Source organism: Raphanus sativus, chromosome 2, assembly GCF_000801105.2.
Source record: "Raphanus sativus cultivar WK10039 chromosome 2, ASM80110v3, whole genome shotgun sequence".
NCBI lineage: Eukaryota > Viridiplantae > Streptophyta > Magnoliopsida > Brassicales > Brassicaceae > Raphanus > Raphanus sativus.
Genome location: NC_079512.1, coordinates 28173714 through 28201368, shown reverse-complemented (window position 1 = coordinate 28201368; position 27655 = coordinate 28173714). Strand labels below are relative to the sequence as shown.

At 33.8% G+C, this 27655-nt stretch overlaps 4 protein-coding genes, 2 long non-coding RNA genes and 1 pseudogene across 13 annotated transcripts; 1 reads left to right on the top strand and 6 right to left on the bottom strand.

The window, feature by feature from the left end:
- Positions 1 to 76: 76 nt before the first annotated feature.
- Positions 77 to 1867, bottom strand: LOC108818472 (UDP-arabinopyranose mutase 2). The gene is made up of 4 exons (XM_018591453.2): positions 1429 to 1867; positions 898 to 1148; positions 654 to 822; positions 77 to 566 (listed from the first exon to the last, which is right to left on the bottom strand). The coding sequence occupies exons 1-4, from the start codon at positions 1768 to 1770 to the stop codon at positions 237 to 239; spliced, it is 1092 nt and encodes a 363-aa protein (XP_018446955.2). The 5' UTR covers positions 1771 to 1867; the 3' UTR covers positions 77 to 236.
- Positions 1868 to 3479: 1612 nt separating this feature from the next.
- On the bottom strand, positions 3480 to 4759 carry LOC108839353 (putative F-box/kelch-repeat protein At1g32430; annotated as a pseudogene).
- A 1862-nt stretch (positions 4760 to 6621) lies between these two features.
- LOC108821193 (uncharacterized) lies at positions 6622 to 8792 on the bottom strand. The gene is made up of 6 exons (XM_018594242.2): positions 8486 to 8792; positions 7860 to 8241; positions 7586 to 7782; positions 7332 to 7479; positions 7032 to 7188; positions 6622 to 6930 (listed from the first exon to the last, which is right to left on the bottom strand). Exons 1-6 carry the CDS (start codon positions 8545 to 8547, stop codon positions 6905 to 6907), a joined length of 972 nt encoding a protein of 323 aa, XP_018449744.1. The 5' UTR covers positions 8548 to 8792; the 3' UTR covers positions 6622 to 6904.
- Positions 8793 to 9160: 368 nt separating this feature from the next.
- LOC108824330 (COBRA-like protein 4) lies at positions 9161 to 11694 on the bottom strand. Its single transcript, XM_018597744.2, has 6 exons — positions 11520 to 11694; positions 11355 to 11434; positions 10813 to 11269; positions 10252 to 10399; positions 9890 to 10167; positions 9161 to 9811 (listed from the first exon to the last, which is right to left on the bottom strand). The coding sequence occupies exons 1-6, from the start codon at positions 11569 to 11571 to the stop codon at positions 9519 to 9521; spliced, it is 1308 nt and encodes a 435-aa protein (XP_018453246.2). The 5' UTR covers positions 11572 to 11694; the 3' UTR covers positions 9161 to 9518.
- Positions 11695 to 12426: 732 nt separating this feature from the next.
- On the bottom strand, positions 12427 to 13283 carry LOC108824339 (protein SPIRAL1-like 4). Of its 2 annotated transcripts, none has more exons than XM_018597754.2 (3): positions 13129 to 13283; positions 12774 to 13029; positions 12427 to 12674 (listed from the first exon to the last, which is right to left on the bottom strand). In XM_018597754.2, the coding sequence occupies exons 2-3, from the start codon at positions 13011 to 13013 to the stop codon at positions 12591 to 12593; spliced, it is 324 nt and encodes a 107-aa protein (XP_018453256.2). In that variant the 5' UTR covers positions 13014 to 13029; positions 13129 to 13283; the 3' UTR covers positions 12427 to 12590. The 2 variants fall into 2 exon arrangements, with proteins under 2 accessions (XP_018453256.2, XP_056858898.1); XM_057002918.1 differs by having other exon boundaries at positions 12774 to 13031; positions 13133 to 13247.
- Positions 13284 to 20294: 7011 nt separating this feature from the next.
- Positions 20295 to 21911, top strand: LOC108840328 (uncharacterized). 6 transcript variants are annotated; one of them, XR_008942634.1, is made up of 5 exons: positions 20295 to 20568; positions 20659 to 20984; positions 21088 to 21218; positions 21320 to 21438; positions 21526 to 21911. It is a non-coding gene; the product is annotated as an uncharacterized LOC108840328 (long non-coding RNA). The 6 variants fall into 6 exon arrangements; XR_008942633.1 differs by having other exon boundaries at positions 20299 to 20453; positions 20541 to 20568; positions 20659 to 21218; XR_001947854.2 differs by having other exon boundaries at positions 20299 to 20568; positions 20659 to 21218; positions 21526 to 21713; positions 21790 to 21911.
- Positions 21912 to 25282: 3371 nt separating this feature from the next.
- LOC108839742 (uncharacterized) lies at positions 25283 to 26455 on the bottom strand. 2 transcript variants are annotated; one of them, XR_008942621.1, is made up of 4 exons: positions 26212 to 26453; positions 26006 to 26131; positions 25802 to 25907; positions 25283 to 25721 (listed from the first exon to the last, which is right to left on the bottom strand). It is a non-coding gene; the product is annotated as an uncharacterized LOC108839742 (long non-coding RNA). The 2 variants fall into 2 exon arrangements; XR_001947744.2 differs by having other exon boundaries at positions 25283 to 25907; positions 26212 to 26455.
- Between the last annotated feature and the right edge of the window lie 1200 nt (positions 26456 to 27655).

Here is a 27655-nt window from a genome sequence, read left to right as displayed (position 1 = left end):
AAAGAATTGTGTTAATGGGCTTGCCCATAGAACCCAAATGGGAAAGTGGATACGAGATGATTATTGAAAAAAATACTTATGGGAAAAGCCTTTTATTAATGAAACAAAGAAAAACATAAATAGTGTCAACTACTCAAAAGTGAGTTCCATAACAATCCGAAATTGAAAAGTAGAAAGATAACTTGAGCTAAAATAAAAAATTAACCAAAACTGTGGCAGGTTTTTATTTTGTTTGCTCAAGCTTTGCCATTAGCTGCTGCAGCAGCAGGTGGGTTAAGCTCATCCCAAGCTTCAATCCATGTCACCATGGCATCCGCAAGCTTGTCAAAGTACGGGTCTAAGGAGCTCAGCTTCTCCTTCACCATCTTTGAGAGCTCGATGTAGCACTGCTGAACAGTGGTTGCTTCCTTAGATAGCTTTGCGTTCTGGAAGAAAGGAATGATCTCCTCCTGCCAGAAGATCCCCTTGTACTCCTTCTTCAGGTTCACAAACGGGTTGCTCGCTTTGCTGTGGTAAATGTATGGCAAACCGGTCTTCACTCCCAAGCCCAAGTGGTCACATATCACCTATTAACAACATGTAGGTCATAACATTCGTTAAGCCGTTTTGACTTGTAATATATCCAAAAATGGAATGTAAAAAAGTGAGTATACCTTGATGCACCAACCAGCCCACATATCGTCGTAACGACCAATAGGCTGACCATCACCCATGAGACCGAAGTACATAGCCGGTCCAATCAAATCACGGTCGAAAGCCAAGTTCATACCACACATTGGGAAAAGTGTTCCCTTTGGAATGGTCATGACAGCATCCACATACCTAAAAAAAAATATCAAATGTTTTAGCAAAGACTCGAAACATTAAACTTGACTGGTTGTAAAATAATGATCTCACCTAGTGTTCCTCTCCTTAGGCTTGACGAGTTGGGTCGGTGCATCGTAATCAGGGATGTTGAGCCAGAGACCATGAGAAACAGCAGTGGTTACTCCCTCGCGTAGACTGAAAGGGTATCCACGTACGAAATCAGCACCTTCGCGGTAAGGATCATACAAGGTGTTGAAGAACAATGGAGTCGATGGACAGAGAAGATTCTTGATGTGCTGCTCGAGAGCGTTCACTGCTTTCCCAGCTGGATCCTTAGCAACCTATATACACAATACACACACACACATCAATTTAAAATGCATTAACGAGACAAGTAGCTATTATAAAAATTCATATCTAGCCATTAATTTCAACAAGACCTCAAAAATAAAAATAAAATAAAAACAGAGCGTGACAGGGCAATTATAATAAAAAGATTAAACAAAGTTTCAGTGGGATACAAAACATCGAATTGCATAATTAATCAGATAAGGATTATCTACTAAACCTAAGATCAGTCACATTTAGTGATATCATTACTTTTGATCTAAGAAAACTTACGAAGCAATCGTCATCAATGGTGAAGATATACTTCTTCTTAGACACCATGTACCCAAAGCACCTACAAGCAGAGTCCTTGAACGAGATGCAAGAAGCTTTCGGTCCGAGGATTCGGTTAATGTCGTTCCTGTTGTACAGCTCGTAGTCGTAACCTTCGGGAACGTGAATCTTCTTCGTCGGATCTCCGTCCTGGACGATGATCAGATGGTACGGCTGGAGAAAAGGCCTCCACATCTCCAGGAAATCGAGGTTTCGGATCGTCGGAATCACGATGTCGAGCTCGTCTTTCAGCAGCGGCGTCGGGTTCACCGGGATTCCGACGGTGTTCGCCGGATCAACCATGATTCGAGAGGGGGTGAGAGAGAGAGAGATGAGATCGGATCGTGTCGGTGGAATTTGCTGCGAGATTTGTTTTGTTTTTTTTGAGCTTTTGAAACTTAAGATGAAACTGTTGTGTCTGTGGATTTATACAGATCTAGTTGACATGTGTCCGATGAAGACTCGTTTTATCGTCCAATCATAAAAGCTGTAGGGTTGTAAAGTCTTTTTTGTTCCGTCTTTTGATGACCGTAAAGTTCGGTTTTGTAATAATCTTGGTTATTAAATATTCTTTTTTTTGTCAACATTAATTATTCTAAATTATTGTATAGAAAAAATGATTTTTAAATAAATTTTTAAAAACTAATTTGCGATGGTACTAGGCTGAAAAAATATTAGTTAACAAAAAGGTTAATAATTAGCTTTCAACGGTGTATGAGTGTGTGTCATATGTGTTTAATCCATTTACATTCAGTGTTAATTATAATTTTAGTTTTAAAAATTTGTCTGATTTTAGGATAATTTTATTAAATTATTAATTTTTAAAATAAATTAAGACTAGTACAAAATTTGGTTTCAGGTTTCCAAAAGCATAATTTAATTTAGATTTAAATTTTGTTTTTAGTTTGTTTGTGTCTAATATTTAAAAATTATTGTTTCAAACTTCAAAAGGTGAATGACCTTGATGCATTTAATATAATTGATTTAAAAGTTGAACTAAATTAATTTGTGTGTAGTGTTCTTCTTGTTAGAATTGCCATACACCGTTGCGCTAATCAAATGAATGTACATCTAAAAACTGAACAATGAATAATTTTTGTTGGCTTAATATAAATATCAGGTTGCAAAGGAAGGTTTCATTCTGTTACATTTTTACCTCGAAGAACAACTGAAAAAAAAAATTAAAGTGAAATACTAAACTGACAACTTAATAAATGCTCTGTTTTACTTTGCTATGTAACGAAGGAAGAGTGCATGTGGAGTGTGGGAACATATATGGCAGCGTCTTAAATTGTTAACATCTTAACTTTCCTTTGAGTTAAATTCGTTACAAAATAACAAGTACAACATAAAAAACCACACTTCTTTATATTAGATAACGTTTAAAGTTTAAACTCGATGCATAAATACTAAAGTTATTTAACAAAATATTGTTAAAATATAATTTGAAGTTAATTTATCAACTATAAATAAAATAATAACAATAAATTAGTTTTACACAACTTTTGTTAAATTTTAAATTATATTAACTTGCAAAAACATCTTATATTGTGAACAACAAAACCTTCTTAAAACACTAAAGGGAAAGAGTAATTGCATCAAACAAATAACAGAATCATAATTTTGTATTGATTTGATTTAGATTCGAATCATAGATCTCCACTTTTTAAAAAATTTGTCAAACATATTCTCATTCATTCTAAACATATAGTAAGTAACAAAATTTTGATAATGCTTAAAAGATGTCTCGCGGGAAGAGGGGTCAGTCACTTTGGCAAGGTTGTGCTTACATTAAAGCTTCTTGTTTTTTTAGCAAGGAAGTCAAGATAAGAATTGAAATGATGTATGCAGGCCTGGATGTATGCAAGATCTACTCAAACAAAACCATTTTAAAACTAACGCCAAAATCAATAATCCAACAAGTGAAAGCTAACAAATTCTTCGGACGAACACTATTACCGAATTGAACTCATGGCGGCCACTAGACCTAGTGAATCCATCCAACATTCAGTCTAGCTAGTCTGTTTTAGACAACAAAAAAAAAAGAATTTATCTGGCAAAAAAAGGACTTTAGCTTCCGAAACAACCAAACAAAAAGCCAAAATATAGGAACAATATTTTGTAATGCACCTTCTTCTTTTTCTTCTTCTTCTATTTGAGGTCCAGGGACCAAGCTGGGGAAATAAGCACAATGCAAAGGCCAAGGATCAACCACAGAATTCAATCGGGTTTTACTTATCAACTTACTTTCAGCAAGAACATAGATCCAAGGCCAGCCATTTACATCGCAAGAACACACGACAAGCTTTTTATTATCCCTTTTCTCGTCAATGAAGTAACTTGGTTGAGGGTAGCATTTGGTTTGCACAAAATCCGGCAAGTTAGGGATTGACACTTCCATGAAATTCCTCCATTTCACTTTTCTATGGTACCCACTTGCAATATTGTTCTCGGTCACCCAAATATTAATCTTCTTTGTTACATGGCACTGCTTTAACAACGAAAACCGAACTCCCCTATAAACCCTAAGGACAAGAGCATCTTTAGGGGCGTACTTTCCAGATGGTAGATCACAAAATATCGAGAAAGATTCGCTCGAAAAACTGAAGCTATATATGACGAACTTAGGATGAGTCATGTAATAAACCACCCAATACAAAGATCCATTCAATGACACAGCTCTTGTCGAGTGGAAGGAAAGACTACTACGACCCGGTGTTCCTTGATCTGGATCTTCCAGAACTAGGTCTTTCCACGCAGATGTGCCAAAGTCATGGATTTTCCACCCGTAAGTACGTACATCCTTCAGATAATAAACAAGGGTCTTATAAACAATTCTGTCAGCTCTCCTATTATTATCATAACCTATGCCAAAAAAATTCAGTCTAGGTCTGTTACATCCGGCCTGAATGGGTCTGATCTTTCCTAACGTACGGGTTACAAACCACGGGTCCTTTATCCATGGCAAAAAGAAAGAGCTCATTGCAAACGACCAAGTGATCATAAGGTGCCTGAGATATTAAACCGGGGATATCTAAGGATAACTCACGCACCTCTATCTCGGGATTGAGGCTTACCGAATAAATCTTGGGTTTAGTTACTAAAATAAATTGAAACGTCGACATCTTGTGGTTGTTGATGAAAGTCTTGTCGCTAAAGAGAGTGTTCCATCGCTTACAAACGGTTCTGAATCGGACAAGTGGTTTAGGAGGGACACGAGAGAGGATATGTTCCTCTAACTCCCAAGGAAGCTTTTCTTTGTTGGCCATTATAGGGTTCTTATGTTTTTGCTGAATTTTCAGATTGACTACTTATAGTTTTTAGGATTTTGTTATAATCACATTCGAACCCAATATTCTCTCCGTCCGTGTTTATCAAGTTGTTTTATTTTATTATTTTCATATTTAGTTCATAATATTTTCCGTTTATACTCTGCAGTGTGCTCTCTTCCCTGAAAAATTAAAGCAATCATAAATAAATAGTTATCAATTGAAAAAAATGTATAGTGTAACGATAATAACATTTGAAAAACCCTTGACGATAAACGACAAAAAACGTTTGATGGGAAACGAAACTAAAACAAATTGCTTTGATAGTGGCAAATGTCGTGTTATTGGCATAAGTCCGTGTGTATCCAATTGTTGACAAACCATGGCCTCCATTTATCAATAATCGAATAGTTTAGAGATCTTATCCAAGCTACAGTTCCAGTAAAAGGCACCATCATGTCATGATCGCCACTGTAAACCAGTGACCTATATAATCCTTTCAAGCTGTTGTTTGCATGGTACGGTACACTACTCTTTATGTCATTCTCATAATCCGTATCCCAATCGCATATCGCCCATTTCCCTATACTTCCATATAGAATGACACATTCATTGATTGATTAATTATTTTATGTTGAAATCATGTGTGGCTGTATGTAGGTTATGACATTACCTTCACCACATGAAGTGCTGTGCGCACATCTTCATCATTACCCCAATGTGTAGCTAGCAAATACGGATACGTCTGTACTATTCATCTTGATGGTTCAATAACAATATACGATTTCCGTTTTGTGGCTAAAATAATTATTACTGAATTTTACCGGCTTACATAGCAATCAGGAGTTGGAAGAAAAAGATCCAACTGAAAAAGTCTTCGAAATTTTCTTCTTCTAACATTCTCTATTGAAAATGGATTTGGTGTTGCCAAATCGCACGATGCTATCAAAATAAATCCTTCATCTATCCTTGAAACACACTGTTAATCATCATCAGTCACAAAAGTTCAAGTTAGCCTATGCTATTCAAAGTTCTAAGCCTTTGTATATTTTTCCCTTATTGTAGTCTTCCATCAGTATCAAGCATTGTGTACTAGCAGGACCTACTTTTACATCATTTCCTTACGTTATGGTCGTGGACCGCTCGTCGATGCACGTCGTGTCTATGATTATTGCATAAATCATGTAACTATCATATAAACGCGAGAGTACATGCACGTGTCACGTATGTGATGCATCATTCAAATATTTGATTCTATTCTGATTTCTTTTGCTTAAACTTCTGATTTTTTTCTAGATTGCAAACCAAAAGTATCACAATGAATTTGGACCCCCCCCCCCTCCCAAAAAAAATAATTAAATAATATATACATCATATGAGGGTGGTACATTTCAAAGCATATCTAAGAATGCAAATTCCAGGGGAAAATATGTAAATTTCTTTTAAAAATATTTTCTTACAAATTGATCGTATTTAATATTTTAGTAAATATCTAGTTATGCTTTATTATTGGCCCAAACATGAAACATCCAATTTCTTAAGAAGCTGGGCAATTGGTACACACAAAAAAAAGCTGGGCAATTATTCAAATATTTTGGGCTATAAGTGACTGGAGCAAGTTGGGAACTTTACTTCCCTGAACAACTTTAAAAGATTAGGCCGAAATTGCTAATTGATAAGTACTCAGGACGATGTAACAGCACAAGAATGGTTATGAAATTATGTCCATGATTATGATTGTGAAGACTGGTGTAAATGAAAAGCAATTATAAGCAAAACGAGACTCAGGTTTGGATGCTATGACGATGGACAAGACAGGTTACAGAGCCACACCCACACACATATACTAATGTTAATGATTATTGTATAAGAGATTTGGTTGAACTGCTCGCAAATGGGATTATTATTATTATAGTGCTATATTCAAAGTTTTGAAGCTTCTTAACTAGCAGAAGATCGTGATCTAGAATTTCATCTGCTGTAAGAAAAACACTCCAATAAGCAAAAGTTGAAAGAATGATTACAATAACGGACGGAACTCAGACTGAAAGAATTGTCCGATTGTTAAACACGGAAGCTCCCAAATAACCGAGATTTGAATCGGGTTTATGCGTACTATTCGAGTTAGTCTGAAGGAGAAGAACCAACGAACAGCAGTGAGGCTTTCTCTAATCTTCTATTGCACACAGACGCTCTGAAACAAAATTCAAGCAAGAATCAGTGTCAGAGAAGGAGCGGTAAGCATTGTCCAAAGAAGAATCTTGAATGTTGTAGAAAGATATATATATATCTTACTTAGGTATTCGTAAGTCAATATCATGGAGGTTCCCCAAGCGGACATGCTGAAGAATCTTGGACCCAAACCCCTATAGAATCCTTTCCACCCATCTTGTGCTATCAGATCCTTCACCACTTGTTTCGCTGAAGGTCTATTTTCTTGGTGTCCCATCACCTGCATATAGATTTATTCAGTTTGATTAGTTTCGACATCTGATGCAATAACGGCAGTTCTGACTGAGAACCCCCCGGCCCCCACCCAGTACATCAGACCCAAAAGCCTTGTTTAAAACAAATTCAATTTTTTTAGTTATTAACCTGAAGTCGCGTTTTGATTGTATCCAACGGTGTTGTGATTGAGGATGCTGTTGCACCGGCGATGATTCCTCCCAAAGCCTGGACAAGAACTATTTTTGACTGACTAGGAGCAACAGTAGCCTCCGAGTCACTACCATAGCCTAGGAGTCTGCACAAACAATCAATTCAATGAAAAGGACTAAAACGAGAGTTCTTGCAGTCAAACTAAAACGAAAAACTAATCATCAAATATATCACAAAAGCTCATGTCTAACCTCCAGATAACACGCTGGCTAGATCCATAGCTAGCCCACCAAGCAGCACTCGAAGGAGAATAAGTCATAACAGAGAGACCAAACCCCCTGTATAACCCCCTCACGCCATACGACTTGATGATCTTCGTGGCAACATCAATACCACCAGTATACGTAGCATGACCCGAGTATCCTTGCACCATCAACTTCTGACTAACCTGCAAGCGAAACAGAAGCGGCTTAACACTCACAGCAACATCACAAAGCAGCAGTTGTGATGTTCACAAATACTCACAACATCAATGGGAACAAACACGGCCTGGGAGAAAAGAGACGCGGTCATCCCCGCCATGCCGTTAGCAATCGCAGCCTGCGTAGGCTCGCTGAACTCGAAAGGCGCAACCAGCTTGAAAGCCGAGATCTTGGTTGTCTCGAGAGCGGTTAGGAAAATGATCCTGGCGGGAACGGCGCCTGTGATGACGGTGCCGAAGCCACGGTAGAGACCGGGGACGCCGTCGTTTTTGAGGATGCCTTTGATGACGGAGAAGGCGGTTGTCTCGGCGATGTCTCGGGAAGCGACTTGGAGGCGTGTTTTGACGAGGGAGACGGGGTAGAGAGCTACTGTGACGCCGGTGAAGAGTCCAGCTCCAACCACGTAAAACCTCTTTTTGTCAAGCCTGAATTAATTAGAGGAGGGTGGAATGAAAAAAATTCAAACAAGTACTGAATAATTAGAGATGTATTTACCAAAATAAAATACTATGAAGCAACCAACAGAGAAACAAAGATGTGAGGATTTGAAATCGAGCTTCTCGATTACCTTTCACTAATTCAGCAAAGGACTAATTACGAGAATCTGGATCGAAGAAGCAATACACAATTCGGATCGATTAAAGTGGGGGGGGAAAGAGGGAAACGTACTTGTCCCAGTTAATCTCCGTTTGTACAAATGGTGCGACACGAGGACTCGGCGGCGTGTTCATGACTCTATGATGCTGCGGCGGCGGGGAGGATGAGTTCGATGAGAAGAAATTAACTGATCTGTCTCCCTACGACTCTCAGGAAGACATCTGCATCGAGCGGAAGAAGACGATGACGGCGAAATGAGATTTCGAATTGCAGATTTGTTGGTTGGAGGCAAATTCAACAAACTTTGGGAGAAGTTAATACTTTCCACGCTTAGAGTTAGAGGAGAATTTTAAAACGCAGACGCGGTTTTACTTCAGCGTTTGGTCAGCAGCGAACTTTTCCACTGATTTTGAGATTCCAATCAAAGGTGTGGGCCATACGGCCCATGATGCCGTACGGACTGCCTTGCCGATTTACAAATGTGTGTGTTTTACAGTTTTACATATGATGTATCAGACTTCAACTTTTTTTTAGCATAAATCAATTTATGTTAATTAAACACTTAAACTTCTTACTGTATTTCACCTAACTTGCCCATGAAATAAAAATAGTCCGCTATCTTTTACCCAAAAAAAAAACAGGCCGCTGTCTTGATCAATCAATGGGACTAACAGGGACGGTCAACTAAATATATAGGTGAACTTAGTTTAAAACTAAAATAACTTTTCCTGACATTGAAAATGCTATACCAAATTAGAACAAAAATATAATAGAGTACGACTTTTATAGAGCTAATCTCGAGTAAATTATCTTCCCAACAAAAAGTGTCTCCCCCAAACAAAACGCCGTTCTTGACCTTTCGCCTTTTCGGACCAACGAAAATTATTATAAACTAAGCTAGGCCTCAATTGGGCCTATAGTTTAATAGGCCTTTACGGCCCAATTTTGTAGCCTCTCGTTCGTTCGTTCTTCAATGTTTCTTTCAGTATAATATAATTAGACAATCCAACAACATCTCTGTATCATTTTCCTCTTACAAAACCCACGTCTTTGATCTTTGTCTGAAAACCCAATAACCCAACCAAAAATTATGATAAAAATCATATCAAATCACCAGATTAAAGATGAACACAACAAGAAGAACCGTGAGTGATAGTGTCGAGAGAGAAGCCAAGTTCCCTGGTGCAGAGTTTGGAAGAAAAGGGTACGCATCTGGTGGAGGCAACATACACTCATCTCCATTAAAGTAGACTTTCCTCGGAAAAGCCCAACCTTGCTTGAAAGTAAAAGTCTTTTCATCTTTCTGCAGCAACACCTCTGACTGAACATTCCCTGAAGGCCCCGCTTCCATCAAAAGATCATTATAAAACTTCGTTCCAAAGAACATTCCTGTATCATCTGCGTAACACAGATATCATAAAGTTTTGAGTCTTTCAATTTTTGGCTGAATAGTTCTAGTGAAAGAGTAAGATTTACTTATGGATCCATAAGGAGCAACTGATTTGTAATCAAAGCTGAAAACTTGAGTCACGTTGTTGAGATTTGGATGCTGAACTGCTAAAGTCCACAGTGTATGATTCATTCTGTAGTTGAAATTTGTGATGGCTATCTTCACGCGCCAATACTCTTTGTAGTTAACTTTAACGTGCCAGTGAACTCTGATTGGGCACATGTGGTGAGTGCATTGTAGCAACGGAGCGTTGTCTTTTCTCGGTGTGTTGAGACCTTTCTTGGTTAGAATCTTGGAATCAGCCCTGCATGTAAAATTATTGATTGTTTTATAAAGGATTAGAAAAGGAGTATGTATTTTAAGTGGTTTCTGTTATCTTTCTGCTCACTTGACGCAGCTCCTTTTGTTCTCACAGCCACATGCACAAGAAGGGCAAGGTGTTATGGTGTCGTTGTAGAAAGAAGAGAAGGAGACGCAACAACTTGGATGCTTTCTCGCTAGAAACTGTGAGTATGTGCACGTTACATTCCATGTCACTGCATAGGCAATAAGGTTGAGATGATGTTTAGAGCTCAGTGATACTTTTAGATATACACACAATATGACTACAAAAAGTGGCACCTAAGCGCTAGGCACCAAATTAATCAGTTTTCTTAAAATCTGATTTGAATTGTTCGACCGTTTAAAACAGTATAAATTTATTAAAATTAATCTAAATCGGTTAAATCAAGTAAATTTAAAATGAATTATGACTAGTTTAACTATATGGTTTTCGCTATTAGTTTGTCTATAAATAAGTGAAAATATTTTTCCCCTCTATTATTATTTTTATTTGTATATCTAATTTTTAAATAGTTCATCAAAACTAGTACTTTTGTTTAAGACAAAACAAAAAAAAAACTTCAAATATATATAACAACATTGGATTTACGCTTTTAAGTTTACTTACTCAAAGCTTGTGTCTTCCGCCTTTTGTCAGTAGTGAGAAAAATGGTAGACGGCACTATTTTGGCAGGACCGCAAGTGTAACCAGGCCCAGGACCAAGCAACGTGAAGTTCTTAGGAAGCTTGACAGTCTTGTTTGTAGTTCCAGCCAAACCAACGCTAACCTGAAACTGTGATACAGCAGATGATGGATCTTGACCCCAAGCTCCAACCACGCCGCCTTTGCAACAGTTTGAGAACTGTTGGTTGTAAGGAACACCTGGCAAGAGATCAACGACTGTAGGGGTTTTCTTGCAGCAATGAGGTACGTTTCCTTTGAACTTGGAACAGTCTCCTTGTTCTGTTGTCTGTGCACCGACCATTGACCAAATCACTTCTTTCTTTGCCCATGCCCAGCCTAATGTCCAACCAGGGTTCTGTATGTGCCGGTAGATTTGGAAGTTGTTCATAGTTACAGTTGCCTTGCAAATGAATGTATAGAGATGGTGAGAGTTTGTGTGAGTTTCGAACAACATGTTATAGCAGAAGCGCGGAGAGGATTCTTACCACATAACCATCTGCTGTCCAGGACATGATGTCCCATTTCATTGTAATGTTCCCATTCGGATCCAATGGGTCATAAGCAGCTGGAAGACGACAAGAGATCAAAGAATCAGAGAAATAAGTTGAGGTTGTGCAGAAGCGTGTGAAAATTAATGTACCAGAACTCACATGATATGCTAAAGATGATCATGAAGAAGAAGCAGAAGAAGAGCTTCATCATCGTCTATAGTTTAACCTCAGTTTCTTCTTCTTCTTCTTATTTAGGAATATGAAAATTGATGTGTTTGTGGATTTAAACAGAAGATTTTTTCACAGTTTTATTCATAAGTCTTTTTTGGGTGGTCTGAAGATTGGCTTGTGTACCTACTTGTTGTTGCATTCTCCATATTTATTCTCACTTGTTTCCCATAACTTTAAGCAATGTTTTATGGTGAAATGATGGTAAAACAGAAACAGAAAGATGACGTGTTCTTGTCCGAACACAACATCTCAACGGACTTCAGAAGCCCTAATGATTCAGAGATGAGAATTGAGATGGTAGCTTGGGGTTGAAGACAAATAGAAAAATGGTACCGAGTCAACTTCTGTCACAAAAATATCTCCCAAATTAGTAATTACCATACTATCTTCCAAAGCAAAATTATGTACTCTGTCTTTAAGTGTTATTATCTTCATAAATACTTTTAGACGTTCTTGAATCATCCTGAATCTTTCATTCTGTTCTTGTTTATTTGCATATGCATACCGTCCAGAGATCTCTTTGCAAGAGTGAAGAGTGGCCATGACCACTGGACTCTGTACTGTGATTCATCATAGCAGAAACTTTTCAGTTATGATGAATCTACAGTAAGTTTCATGAAAGCTACCAACTTTTCCTTTGACTTGGAACAACCATGTTCAGACAACACAAGTACTGAAGTTGTCGGAGACATTGAACCAAAAGAAGGTGAGTTTCATAGAGATCATAGAGCTGGATAAAAAAGATTCAGATCCAAACCATCAAAGGTTTAACTTTAACCAATGAATGTTTTTTTTTAGCTAGCAACTTAAGAAACGCATTCTCGAGATGTCTAAATTGAGAAAAGTTTCTAGCTTTGAAGCGTAGGTTGACAAATCCATATTCAAGAACACAAAGAGGACAGCCAAATCCAAAAACAATCCTTAAGAACATAATAAGAAATAAAGTTACATTTTTTTTTTACACTTTCTTCAAACGGTTCAAAATGCTGCAGAATCAAGTCATTTGCCAGATCCAGATCCAAACAAGTAACCAAGAGAAGATCCTCCACCTGGTGCTGCATGAACCTTCGTCGATGGTCGGTCCTGTTTCTCAAAATTAACAAAAAAAAAACACATTTTCTTGTTTAGTTTCGAATTCTAATTATTACTAAAACACGAAGATGTTTATATTATTATTATTACCGTGAGGAAGTTGCCACAGTTTTGTCCCTCTGTTCTGATGTAATTATTAGGGCTTCCTCTTACACCAGCCGACATCTGCTTCTTCTCCTCCTCCGTCTTTGTTTTATCTCCGGCGATAGTGGTTGGTGTTGTCGTGGTGGGTGTGGGAACGTTTTGTTTGGAAACAGACTCGCCGGATCCAAAAAGGTAACCGAGAGAGCTCTCTCCGGCGCCGCTGTTAACTCCTCTAGCTTTCCCCATTTCCCGGCGAGTTAATCTAACAATGTGTGACGCATTAGATTAAGAAGATAAAAAAAAAAAACAGATCTTTAACGAAGTTGGATACTTGTGAACCACTCAAGAGTAGATTCTTTACCTTTTTTTCTGGTTTTGTTTCCTCTTCTTCTTCTTCTTCTACGATTAGCCGGAAGTCAAGGGAGAGAAACAGAGGAACGAGGGAGATACACACATGTACGTATGAATTTATACACACGTGTAAGACAATGTGTGGTCAGAACGACGTTTGAAGTTATGGTAGGCACGTGTGGGGTTATGTCGTTGGTGCATCACGTAAAGGCGTTTATTAACCCTTTTTTTTTTTTGTTATCAATGTTATGTATATTTAATTGATTCATAAGATAAAAATAACAAATGACAACCCACGTTGTCTACGTTGTAGGTTAGCTTATAGAGGCAGTCCACTCCATTATATGCAAGTTGTGTATTTGATTATTTTTCTTATACTAGCATCTCTGTGTCCATTACATTATTTGCATATTTTAATGGAAGTTTACAGCTAATAAGCAGAATGTGCAAGCAGTGATTATATATGTTTTCTACGTTGACCAACAAAACAACAACAACTAAAATAGATATCTTCAGAAATATTTTTATCAATGAAACTTTGAAAAGTTGTTCAGTTAAGTCTTGGTAATAGTAAGTATCAGTATACAATGCTAAAGATCAACAAAAATCAAACATGAGTTTAGAAGCTTGAAGTCTTCTGACTTTCTTCAACGGATTCTGATCCAATTACTGTGGGTGAATCCAAGATAGGCTTATGTGTTGTAACATGGAAAGACTCTAGACTTCCCTCTAAACATTTCGACGACTTAGGTCATTGATAATCCCACAAACACCAATTTCTTCACTATCTCATCCAACTTCCTCGGTCATTTGATCTCCGAAAAGTCTCATGTTTCTGTCCCTCTTAAGACATTTACTAAAAAGATATGTTGGAATGGGCTAAAAGCTCAAGAGAAAGATAAAGGGGACTGCTTTGCATACAAAAGTAAGCCCAACGGTTGTGTGAGCTTCTTTAATTTTATTGGCCTGCTATTCGCTAAATTTCGTCCTCTTTATTCCTTTTTAGTTTCTAATAAAATAAACCCAAAAAGAGCTACAACAAAAAAAAACGATTTCAACTCTGACAAAGGACGTAACCAGCCACAAGACTTGAAAGGGGCTGCGAGAGCCCATGACTTCAGGGACCATCACAATATGTACGATTATCATCATGAAACGATATCACCATCATCCTACGGACAAGATTTTCTCGTTGACTTAGATTTATAAAGTGACGTTGAAGTATGGTAATAGACATGTGAAATACTGATGGCACCCAACCCTCGCTATAACATCTGAATTTCCCTGCTACATTCGTGAAAGAAAATATGTTATTTTTAATTGTGATTAGAATGTTATATTTTAGTTTAACTCTATGGATAAATCAATCAGAGATGACATAATCTTTAAGGAACAAACCGAAAATTTTTAATGAGTTTAAGATAATTCGGAGATGATAAGAAAATCATCTTGATACTAGCTTATGTTTTTTATCATTTACACTAACGTCAACATCTACAAGTTACAATCCCAATTTGAATGATAATTCTAAGTATCCTTTTAGCGAGTGTAAAATATTTTAATTTTCGAATGGCTTAAATTTATCAAAGTATGAATCTCTGTACCAAAATTTTACTAACTAGATAGTTTGTTAGAGTTAAATATAAATCACAAAGTGAAAAATAAAACTTATTAGAGAAAGAGTTGTATCATTTTGGATGAGAATGGTGCTCACGTTGCTTCCATGCTCTCAGTTCATCAGTGTTTTAATATGATTACTAGATGATAACCCGCGCCTTGCGCGGAGTGAACTTTTTTTTAAATATGTTATATCTAAATAAATAATATATTTTTTTTATTATCAATATTTTTTTTTACATTTGATTAGGGATGATATGTGGGTACGTATCATTTGGTTTGGTTAGGTTCGGTTTGGATCTTTGCAAATTTGGTTCGAATCTTTATATGTTCGGTTGGGTTTTAGATTCAGATAACCCATTTAATTTTTTTAAAACTTAAAGTTCATATATACTTTAAATTTCTCAAAACATAAAAATAAATATAATATGTTACATATAAATTTGAATAATGTATACCAAAATACTTAAATTTAACATAAAAATTGGTTTAACTTAAATATTTGGATAGAAAATGAATAGATATTTTCAGTATTTTGGTATTTTGAGTAATGTTTAGTTATTTTAAATATATAATTTTTACTATTTTTATATATTTCTAAATATTTTGGACAATTTAAAAACATCTTAAGTATTTTGTTTATTTCTTTGAGATATTAATTTTTTAAAATAATATATTTAAGTATATAAATTTGATTCGAATATACTCGGATACCCAAAATATTTTGGTCCGAATCGGGTTCGGTTCTGGTTTTTAGATACCAAAATTTTAAACATGTTCAGATATCTAACCAAATTGATTAAAGTTCTATACTATTTTGTAGATTGGATTTGGTTCGGTTATTTGGTTTCGGATTTTTTTCTCAACCATATATTTTTTATTGTAACCAAATTTTAAATGAAAGTGACGATGGTTCATACTGATTTTGGGTATGCAACAATTTTTAGACCAAAACACTTTCTTTTATGTACGTGATTTATTTAGTTAATCATTAAAAATGTTCAAGACCCATTAAAACGATAGGCTGAACTGGAAAAAAGTTACCATTGATCACAAAATTTTCAATGTGAGGCTTGTACCATTTTTACTAATTTATAATCGTTTTAAAAAATTCGAAATACAACATATAAGAAAAAATATAATTTTTTTTTATTATATGCTTAATGTGCTTGTTTAATTTATTTTAACAAATAAAATTAAACAAAAAGTATAGAGGATAAAAAATTACTATCAAATCTTTATTGTTCATAATCATTAATGGTGATATAAATGTCAATCATATTAGAAAGTTCCGTAGCTTTTATTTAAGGAAACAATAGAGAATATTCTTTTGTATATTAATAATTGATTTAATAGTTATTTAATAAAAACTATAATATATGTGTAGATAGACCAACTTATTTCTCTAACAATCCTCAGAATAATTCTCATGATGACACGTGGCTACCAAACAATGTTGCAATGTTCCAGGATTAATACATAGGGGATGTGATCTACATTAATTACTTTTTTGTTATTAGTGTATGTTTACATTTCCTCACATGTTTTGGAATATACTTTCGGTAACTAAATGAATTAATTAATTGAAAACCAAACCGTATGAGATTAATTAAGGAAAGAAGTTCCGGAGAAACAGCAACTTGTGCGCTTTTTAATTTGCATATGTATGCAGATAAAAAGGGAAAGCCCATATGATTGTGCCTTGGCGAATTTATTTACTAACAATTAGAACATATTAATTGATTGCTTTATTAGCAGTTAGAGACGCAATTAAATTTAGAACCCAAATCTTAATTGGTTGTAGAAGCCCCCTTGGTCCCGTGGTTTGACTAAGGGTTCAATTGCTTCTACACCCGGAGGTTTGGGGTTCGAACCTCAGAAAATACCAAATGATGCAGATTATGGAGAATCAGGTTACAGGAGATCTTCAGCTTGGTGCATGGCATACCATCAAACATGGATCTCATAGGACGGCTCAGAATGGTGTAGTCAGGCGTATATTCTCAAAAGATGGTAGAATTATCGGCTGTAAAATCGTCTTTGTAATATTTTCATCATTGTAATAGCATAATTAAATCGATAATAATCGATCCAGACGTTAAAAAAAAAAAATCTTAATTGGTAGATAAAGTTCAGATTCAAGTTTAATTAAATTTACTAATAAAATTTGATTTTATGAAACAGCAATTTTGTAAACTGGTTTGCAGATTTTTATATAATTAAATACTTGTATCTAATCTATTAAAACTAAAGTACAAATTGAGTTTGTTTGGAAACATGAATAACAATTTTTTAAAAATGTTTGTTTGAAAACTTGGATATCAGTTAAAAAAAATAGGTTTGTTTGGAAACACTAATATCAGTTTAAAAAAAAGTTTATTTGGAAACATGAATACCAATTTAAAAAGGAGGTTTGTTTGGAAACATAAATAGCAATATAAAAAAAGATATAGTGTTGTTTGGAAACACATATAGCAGTATATTAAGAAAAGAATGAATTTATCTTGTTAAGAAAAATTGAAAATCTATTATATTATGAGAAACTATATATTTGGATCAACCTTAAAATATACGAAAATTAGTTAATATAATTATCTAAAAATATCATTGGTCTAAAATAATCATAAAACAAAAATTAAAATATATATTTCAAATCAAAATAGTAATTTTAAGTTGATTTATATCAAAAATTGATTCAACATATACATATATTCAAAATTTTATTTTTACCAAAATGTTTTCCAATAACCATTATTGAAAAATGTTTTCAATATATATAAGAAAAATACAATAAAAGTCAAATTTCATATACCAACTTAATTTCTGATTTTTTGTTTCACATTAAATTTAAAAAATACAATATATGTGATTATTTATATGATAGTACGCATAAAATACTATTAATTATATGTGTATTCGGTTTTTAAAGGAAAATAGATCGTAAATTAGGGGTGGGCGTTCGGGTACCCATTCGGGTTCAGTTCGGGTCAAAGATTTCAGTCACATATAAATTAGTTGATTTAAATATTTGGGTAGAGAATCAATAATTATTTTAAATATTTTTGGTGTTTTGATTATACTTTAACGATTTTAGATATTTATATATGACTATTTATATATATTATCAATTATTTAAACCAACTTAAAAGTATCATATATATTTTGGATGTTTTTAAATACATTAAACCTAAAATATATATATAAGTATATAAATCTATTTCAAATATATTCGGGTATCCGAAATATTTTGATTCGAGTCGGATTCGGTTTCAGTTCTCTAAATACCAAATTCTGACTAATTAGATATTTAATCAATTTTGGTTCGAATTTGGTACTTCTTTTTGGATCGGAATCGGTTCGGTTTTTTGGATTCTGATTTTTGTCCAACTCTAATATTAACATGGAAAATAAATAACAACATATTTTATAGAAAATACATCCGTACGGGCGTGCGGGTCAAAATCTAACGTGGTTTAAAACACATATACGTACGACATCCATGATCCATTTTAAGCAGATCAAATCCCAGCAAACAAAATCAAATCGTAAAAGTGGAAAGATTGCTTTCATATCATTATAGAAACCCTCATATTCTCATAGACCGAAAAATGTAGTACACATCGTTTGTTTAGCTAAAAATATTTTAATCTAACCTTAGTTAGTTGCGGGCAAATTATCATGATTTGTTTTTTAGTACTTTCCAATGTGGTATTCTTCCTAAAAGGAGTTTGGTACTAGTGGGCAGATTCGGATTGTACATATGTTTAGGGAATATCAAAGTGGTTATATTTTTAATTGACCATTAGATCAACTCACTAAAAACTCCAGTGGCTCGTATCTTAACCAACTTCTTATATTATTAAGTTTTTGAGTATACATGAAGGAAGCACCATATTGCCATGTGCATGCATATGATGAGAACTATTATACACTAAATATTAACCTAGTTGCATGCATTGATATGGTAACTTTGTTTCTTAGTTTCCTTTTTAATTCATGCACTTGCACCATAACATTAGTTATATAACTAATAGTAATGGCTTGGTTCAACTTCCAACCAATGCAGATTGATAACATCTGTTAGTAATTAAAATACTTTTAATTAAAATACTTCATTTCAAGTATTATTTCCTTTATCAAATGGACAATAGCAAAAAGATAACAAATTATATTGTTATATATATACCATGTCAAGATTTATAAAAGATAATCTGAGATCCAGCCATGTGAAGTGATAAACTGTTTAGTTATAATAGGAAGAAAACTGGTACTGTCTTATTAGTTTACAAAAGAAAAAAAGAACTGGTACTGTCTTGGATCGTTAATTATCTAATTAGCTTATCGACGTTATCGTTTTTCCGTTGTTACTTGCCAACATTAGCCTTTCGTTCCTTCGGGAACATAAAGTCTTCTCGGCGATGTCCATTACGGTATTTTATACGTGTTGACTTAATTGCTGTATAACGAAAGAACCAAGTAATGCCCAACTAAGTTAGAGGTAAATATTTTAAAACGGTCTCACCAAATGCATTTATACGAGTCTATGACAGAATTTATGACTTTGTCTGCCTATTTGCATACACATATATGACGTAATTATCACATTTCCCTTTAGCTATAATTAATTCAAATCATATCCACTATTTTTTTCCTAGTAAGTAGACTTTATATTCATTAAAACTGATGTGTTGCATTTTTCATACGTACGTTATAAATACCTGCATCTAAATGGATTTCGTTTTTCATAAGTTTTAATTTGAATAAACCTTCTACAATATTATGATATCCTATCATATTTTCAGTCTATAGTCTAGAGATTACCAAAAATTGACATGGTAACATTGAACAGGGTTTAATCGTTTTTGTTAAGAAAATTCTAAAACATTAATTTTAGAGACGGAGAAAGAAGAAAGAATTAGATAAAACTCGGACTTTTAAAACATGTGAGTTAAAGCCTTAAAGGGATCATATATGTTATATACTCAGTATTATATGTGTATGTGCGTGATGCTGTGATTAGCTCTCACAATATATGAAGACATCATGAACGATTATGTCCAAACTGAATTTTAGCTTAAGAATCTGAATAACTCGATAAATGGTGAAACGATAAAAATTTTGGAAGGTTAGGTGATAAAGTCTAATCATGTGGCGATAGTGGAACTAAAATGGATACGTAGATGATAGATCTCATCGTAAAAGAAACCACACACTACAATGTTTGGTTTTTATTTGAAAAAATCAAGGACTCACATCTTAACTAATAAAGTTGGCTTTTTTTATCTCCTTTGGGGGAATCATGCCACCTGTCCATCATTATTTAAACTATGCGTTTTGACAACAGGCTTCTTACACATGTATTTGGTTTCTTACAAACGTGTGGGCTTCTAATTACACAAACCAGTTTACGAACAAAGTTTTTTCAATAGAGTTTTGCACTCGGAAAATGTCTCCGAGTCTTACAAATAAATTGATCATTTCATTTGGGCTTTCTCTGTTTCTTCAGGTGGGCTGCTAGCAATTATAATCTGAATCCAGCAACATCAATCTTCATCGACAGCTATTTTAAAGGTTCTTTACATTTTGCAACTTCTGGTTTTTAAAGCCGACAATGGAGTTTCGACTGGGTTACGAGAGAGAACTAATCACGGCTAATCAATTGTCGTTTCGCTTCCGCTGAATTTCTTCTCACAGGCAATGGGAAACAGAATCGTTACGGTGAGCATTCAATCGTAACGTCCTTCTTAATTCCTTCTCCCCACTCTTTCCACGTTTTCTCAGTCAATGCATCTCGTCTTCTTCCAGTCAGTGAATCTTCAGATATAAATACGTGGTGAGTCTTGATCCTGTAAACTTAGAACTTTTTTGAGCAGAATGGTAAACTCCTCTCTCCTCCTTGCTGAATTGAAACCGGTCGCTGTAGCACCACCATAGAAGTTTGTCTTCTCATTTTCTGGGAGGCCAAGAATGTAAAAAAAGAGGCAGTGAGCTGATGGGCGTTGATATACTCCTCCTTGATGCTAAGGTAGTCCCGACGATATTAATATCAAACCTTTGATTTTTCCTTTAAGATCTTTGACAGTATCAAACATTTGATCTACATATTTTTTAAGTCGGCCCTTGCACCGTCAGTGTCCACCGTTTGAATACTTTACATTCTTTCAATTCTGCATTGTTTTCATGTTTGGGCACTATTTTCTTCTTAAATGTTAACCTCTCCTCTCAATTGGAGGAACTGCTCAGCCTCAGGTTACACTTAACAACTTCTCTGTATAAATTACTTACACATTTAGTGCTTCTCTTACCAATTTCCACCACTTAAAAGCACATGCAATCGAGTTTCTCTGCGCAGGCAAGGTCACCAATAATAAGACCAATGGCTGGGGCTATATCTCTTTCTAAGTGTTCAAAGAAGCTCCAGCGAAGGATCTCATCGTTCACATTCATCAGTTGTTATGATAGCAACGCTGTCGGCATCCTCAGGTTCACTACTTTTCAAATGTGCTCATGTAATGAAGCATCTGTGAGGGTCCACCCCAACCCAGTAGAACAACAATTTATATGGATCCATTTATGTCTCTCAGGTATTGGGTGGATCGGAGCTTATTGCGGCAGATGAAAGTGATGAAGCTGTGTTTGTTGGCTTCTGTGGGAAGATGACAAAATTAACTAATATCAGAACACTTAATCTGGGCATCTTCTGGTAAGTCTTACTCTACGCCTCTTATTCAAACCGCTGACGTTGGTTATATACATGATCTATGCTGATAGTTTAACTTTGATCTAATAGGCTGCAAGTTTTGAAAACCTTGAAGACAGTCAGCTCCCTCTGTACATTGCTGACCTTGTGGGCAAGAGTTACATGTTCCAGCTTAGTTTGCCCCACTTCAACTTTACTTCCACACATCAGACGTTCACAATCTCGAGTTTTTTCAACTAGCGTCAGCGTCTACCAATTTCAGGTTTACTTGTGGGAAAGTAAGCTACTCACTATACACACTTCAACCTTCTTTCCCACATATGGAGATGCCAATATGTTTGTTTGCGATTACAGAACGGCACTGGTGGCCTTGGTGATAATATGACACTTTTATATCTTCCTCTGCTGTTAAACTATTTTTTACAACTATAAAACAATCCTTTTTTTGATCAAGCATATCAATGAACCTTTCTGTTTGCGTATGATTAAAAATTAACGGTGCGACAAACCAATATCATTAATGATTACTACACCTGATATGTTATGCGTAATATGAGTGTCGACATGGTAGTAACTAGAATAAATCACAAGCATGGATGTTACTTTTTAAATTCAATTTTTGTTTTCTGTTTCCTACAAACTTTAAGACAATCATATTAGGAATTCTTATAATATTTTGTCCACTAATTAATGACCGTTCAGTTTGCATAGCATACTTTTTAACAGTGTTTAAGAAAACATTAAAACATTTGCAACCCCATTCCAAAACTCATTCTAAACTCTATTTTGCATAATCCTACTCTAAAATAGAGTAATAGATATGATTACTCCAAATATAAAGTAAAGTGAACTAACTCACTACTCCAAAATGAAATTATTATTTTTATTTATAAAATGGTCCTCCATATTCAAATATTTTTGTTATAATAAAATATTATTATAAATAAATATATTAATGTTATTTTACAATCTATATTATAAAATTTACTGTTAATATTTCTTAATTATATAAATAGCCATGTAATGAAATATTTATGCAACAATATATATATATAATAAAAATAAATAAAAGATCATAAAAAAAAAAAATTAAAGATAAGCACCATACAAAAGAAATAACATACAATAAAATTTACAACAAAGATAATTGTTTAATAATCCGGTAAATCACCTCAGGCTCCATTAAAGTTATTTATTTGTATAATAAAAAGTTTGACTCTGATTAATATTATATTTAATACAAATGTTACAAACTAAAAATGGACTGCTTTGCAAATAGTATAAATGAAAGATGATATTATTAATTTTCAAATAAATATAAGACATAATATATCTTGAGGATAAAACAAATTTATTATCTTTTTTTCAAATAAGATAATCACAAAAACAAACACAACCATTTACATTTTTCCTTCTGGAACATCAATTTTATTTTATGTTAAAATTTCAATTTACTATGTTACAACTATCATTCTTTATTCTATTTTTATTGCATCGGATAGTCACAACCACTTATACTATTCTACATTGATCTAAGAAACTTTGAAACAAAGTAACACACTGCAATCGCTAACTACTATCAAATAGATCAGAAAAATATATCATTATCTTTCAATATATATTCATTTTCATATGTTTGAACATTTTTTAATAAAATCATAAAATAAATTGTAAATTCATTTAAAAATAAAACATATAAACCCGGCGCGTAGCGCCGGAATACCACTAGTTTTGTATATATTAGTATATTATTTCAATTAATGTTGTATTTGCTTCGTGTGATTTGATTTACCTTTTCTTTTTAACTGCACTTGCCAATTAATTGTTATCACACTACCTTCGTTTTGCTTAAAATTCTTAGGTTTTAACATACCTAAACAAATTTTCTATCCGTGTTAAAACTCAATCTAAATACTTCAAATCCACACATGAGTGATGGATGTTATTTGATTGTTGTATTTTATTGGTCATGATACTGATATATGGCCTTTTTATTTTATTCTTTAAATGGTCTAGTTTAGAAATTTTACATTATGTCATAGTCATAGATGATGCATCGCGTGATTAACGTGCGGTACATGTACTGATTTGATGGTCAGTGCAAACAAATCAACTTGGAAAACCACAAAATAAGGTACATTTTCAACTTTTTAATTCATACCATTTTTCTTTCACACATTCTCAAGTTTCAAAAACACCTCAAGACATTTGGCAAACGAAAAATATATTTCATATAAAAGAAAGAAAAGAAAATAGTTTTCATATGTTTACGTAACTTTACGTATGTATACCTTTTATTTTAATGAGAAACTCGTATTTGGATATGTATTTGAGATATTATGCATTCCAAATAACCCGATTAAATCACTATAAACAAGAAGAGGAATGATAAAAAACGCTTGACAACGACAACGACAACGACTAGCGAGACTCTTGATATATGATGATTCTTCGTTCTAAACTCTCACTAATTGAGTAATTGCCCCATGTGAAGCATATTCCTTGGTTACTTCCAAGGCCACAAACTAGTTTCTTAGAAAATTATCATATAAACTAAATCAAATTTCTAATATAAATAGATAAGTAAGTTAAACCCCACCTTGTTCACAGCACATAGTTGAACAAAGGCACGTGATTCTCCCAAAAGGTGTTTAACTAGTACATCCCATGACGTATACTCTCATATCAATATATAAATCTATATAAAACAAAAACCAATAATTAAAGATGTTATTCTACCTCATAAGTTCATAACACAAGCTTAAATTCCTCAAACATTTATATTCTTATGAACAAATTTATTGACTTACTACACCATTCAGAAACAAGTAATCTAGTGGAAATCTATATATTTTATTCGGAGATTTTTATAAGGGAGAATTGGAAAAAAGAGACATTTTGAATTTTTGTTTGTCATTTTAGGATTTCTCATACTTTTGGCAATTCTGGACATGTTTTACCCTTTGTTAATGAAAAAAATAGTAAACTTAATTTTAAAAATATAAAAAAATATGAAAACTATTAGAAACATAAGTAGGACAATTTATATGTTTATTTTTATTTTTTGTAAATGGAGAATAATATTTTATTTTATCTTCTAACCTAGGTTAGAATACACATTCTCGTAATCTACTTAATCTAGAAATCGAATACTAAATTTTATACGTAGATCTATCCAGGGTATATACCGTAAACTAAAATTTCTTGTACTTTCTATCTAAGCTAGAATTTGTTACGTTACAATCTAGCAAGATATCTTGAGTCTACCTACAACTAGATAACGACATATAGCTTCAACTCTATGTTGTACCTTACGCAATTTTTGTATCATAGATTCCTCTGCCTTTTACCTTATATGACGTCTAAGGAAGAATATGTCTCTCACGTGTTGTACTGTGTTATGGGTTAGGTAGGATACGTATTCTAATAAAATTTGAAAAATATGGAAACTTCCATATTCGGTAGATGTTTTCCTCCTCCCTTTGATTCCCTTCTATATCTGATTAATTAAGCATTCAAAAAATATAGAAATATGCAGATCTCCCACTCGAACCTAGCACCCTTGGCAATAGCTTAAGGCATTCAACCAACAGGATACAAGAAATTTTACTCTCTGACCCAAATGTTAAATATAAGAACAATTTGACGAGTTTGTTAAGTTGTTCTATTACTTGTTGCAAGACTATATGTCCAAAGAACAAAATTAGTAAAACACAGATTTGACTCAATATTGTATCCTTCACTCCCATGGCGAGAGACTCAATATGGTATCCTCTTCTGGAGGAACATCCAAAGGCTTCAGAAAGAAATTTAAGACACAAGCAAAAGGTGCATCAAAGAACAAAAATGAACAAGAAAAACAATAGTTTTATTATTATAAATGAGATGATGTTTATCAAACTGCAACACAAGAGAGGTTCAAAAAATCAGTGGGACCACAAAGACAAGATTTTGTCAGTGTTGTTTATCACTTTGATCACCCAAACTTTTTATTTGAAGTTCTCTTTTTTTTTCTTTTTTCAGTATATGAATTCATTCAAAATGAAGTTTTTTGTTCTACTGATAGGTTCATTGCCAATGGCTTTCTGGATGAGCTCAGCTTTTGCTCTTGACATGGAAAGTGTAGAAACCAGTGGCAGTAGCAGCAGTCAGCAGAAGGTCCACGACCAACAATACTTAATGCCTTCCATCTCTCTTCTGCCTAAGCTTTTCATTGCTGTCTATAACCTTGGAGTTATGTAGTTGTATGCTCCCATGTTCATTGCCTCTTCTTGGCACCAAAATATCTCGCATATTTTTCATATCAAACCAAAAAACAATTAGTACCCACCAGATGTTGCAGACAGAACTAAACCCAAACACTCACTTGGATATCTCTTGAGCTCAATCTGAATGCAATCATATGGGAAAGGACAAAGAAATTCCACTCTACAAATAGCAACATCGCTCGCGACATCAAGCTCTTAGTAAACCTGCAAAAATGCAAACACCAAGAATAATTCTACTTTTTTGATCAAAAGGACTCATTATAAAAATGAAAAAGGTTGCATATCTTCCCAGAGCAAAGTACCATCTTCTGATGCCTTCTTCAAGATCAGAGTGATCATTCTGATCCTTGTTTTCGAACCAAAGAAGTGACCAAGGAGATACCAAAAGAAAACTTGTAGACAAGGTTATCTTTTGTAAGATCAAGAACCTATGGACAACAAGATTTTATGAAAACGCCATGATGCCCAATCATAAAAATTAGGTTTTAAAATTCAAATCAACACATACCATGTGTGAAGAATTGTAGGATTTTGATGAAAGTAGTGATGAAATATATGATTGAACCGACGAAGTAAGAAGGCATAGAACAAAAACGAGGATAAAAAACAGAGAACAGAGAAAAAGAGACAAAGAATATAGACGATGATCACTTAACCTTATGATGAAGAAGAAGGCTAAATCACCATTGGAGAGGAGGAAGAGAAACGGCGGAGAAGATGATAGAAGATAATTATATTTTTAGGTTAATTCTGTGTATTTACCTTTTCTATTTTATCTTTTTTTTTACTTAACAAAATTGTATAAGGAAAACAAATTAAATTATTATATATTTTTTATAAATTTAATTTAGTTTAATTCAAGGGTATAATGGTATTAACATTAATTAAAATACTAATAAGACAAAAAAAACAGATAAAGTCTTAGGGGGACAAACTCAACTTCTAGATGTCTCTTTTTTCTAATTTTCTCTTTTTATAATCTAGACTAGGGTTTGATTATAAAAAATGTTTTCCTGTTTGGTCAATAAATAAAAAATCGTTTAATTGGAAATAAGATAGTATAATCCCCGTTGTAAATAATAAGAATAATGACATTGCCTTATGAATGCATTATATATATATGGTGTGCCAGTAGCTGAATGCTTGAAAATCAAGATGTTATTAATTTTCACCAAAGCTCACATATAAAAGTTGTTACATAATATCATGGTAATTATTCAATATAGGATACATGTGAACACATGCATGCATTGTCGCATTCCATACACATACATCTTCAAGTAATTTGAACAAAATTTATGATACACCATTTAACAATAAATAAGATGAATTATGTCGTATATTTATAAATGAGAATGATTATAATTATATGTAATTCCAAATAGTTAGGGTTATAAAATAGCCCGAAAAATTAACAGTCACTAACATAAGTATTTTCATTCTCATGAATCAAATTAGAGTTATTCTTAGGTTCACCCTCTAAAGTGAACCTCAAGATTCACCAACCAATAGTGTTTGAGTATTTGATATTTTATATCTTTTTAAAAAAGGAAACAAAATTAAATTCCAAACTATATTATATTTTAAAAATAAAAAATATAAATACATAAAAATAGTAACAGTTACAAAAAATAAATTAATTAATATTATTAAGTTTTTAGTAAAATATTAAACCCTATACCCTAAATCCTAAAATCTTAGGTAAATCCTAAACCCAAAAATTTTAGATAAACCTAAGCCTTTTGATAAATCCTAAACTCTAAATCACAAATATTAAAAACTAAATCATAATAACACTAAACCGTAAATCCTAATCACTAAACCCTAAACCCTTGGGTAAACCCCGAAGCCTTGGATAAATCATAAACTCAAACATTATATATTGGTCGGTGAACCTACATGTTCATGAATTATTTAAGGGTTTGGGGTTTATCCAAGGATTTATGGTTTAG

Excerpts from the sequence above, each read along its gene's own strand:
- LOC108818472 (XM_018591453.2), bottom strand. The coding sequence starts at position 1,770 with ATGGTTGATCCGGCGAACACCGTCGGAATCCCGGTGAACCCGACGCCG. Across the intron at positions 1,149-1,428 it reads CCATTGATGACGATTGCTTC|GTTGCTAAGGATCCAGCTGG; the intron begins GTAAGTTTTCTT and ends TTGTGTATATAG. Across the intron at positions 823-897 it reads CCTAAGGAGAGGAACACTAG|GTATGTGGATGCTGTCATGA; the intron begins GTGAGATCATTA and ends ATTTTTTTTTAG.
- LOC108821193 (XM_018594242.2), bottom strand. The coding sequence starts at position 8,547 with ATGAACACGCCGCCGAGTCCTCGTGTCGCACCATTTGTACAAACGGAG. Across the intron at positions 7,480-7,585 it reads AGCCAGCGTGTTATCTGGAG|ACTCCTAGGCTATGGTAGTG; the intron begins GTTAGACATGAG and ends TTGTTTGTGCAG. Across the intron at positions 7,189-7,331 it reads CAATCAAAACGCGACTTCAG|GTGATGGGACACCAAGAAAA; the intron begins GTTAATAACTAA and ends ATCTATATGCAG.
- LOC108824330 (XM_018597744.2), bottom strand. The coding sequence starts at position 11,571 with ATGATGAAGCTCTTCTTCTGCTTCTTCTTCATGATCATCTTTAGCATA. Across the intron at positions 10,168-10,251 it reads AACAAAAGGAGCTGCGTCAA|GGCTGATTCCAAGATTCTAA; the intron begins GTGAGCAGAAAG and ends TTTTACATGCAG. Across the intron at positions 9,812-9,889 it reads TGCTCCTTATGGATCCATAA|ATGATACAGGAATGTTCTTT; the intron begins GTAAATCTTACT and ends TGTGTTACGCAG.
- LOC108824339 (XM_018597754.2), bottom strand. The coding sequence starts at position 13,013 with ATGGGGAAAGCTAGAGGAGTTAACAGCGGCGCCGGAGAGAGCTCTCTC. Across the intron at positions 12,675-12,773 it reads ACTGTGGCAACTTCCTCACG|GACCGACCATCGACGAAGGT; the intron begins GTAATAATAATA and ends TTTGAGAAACAG.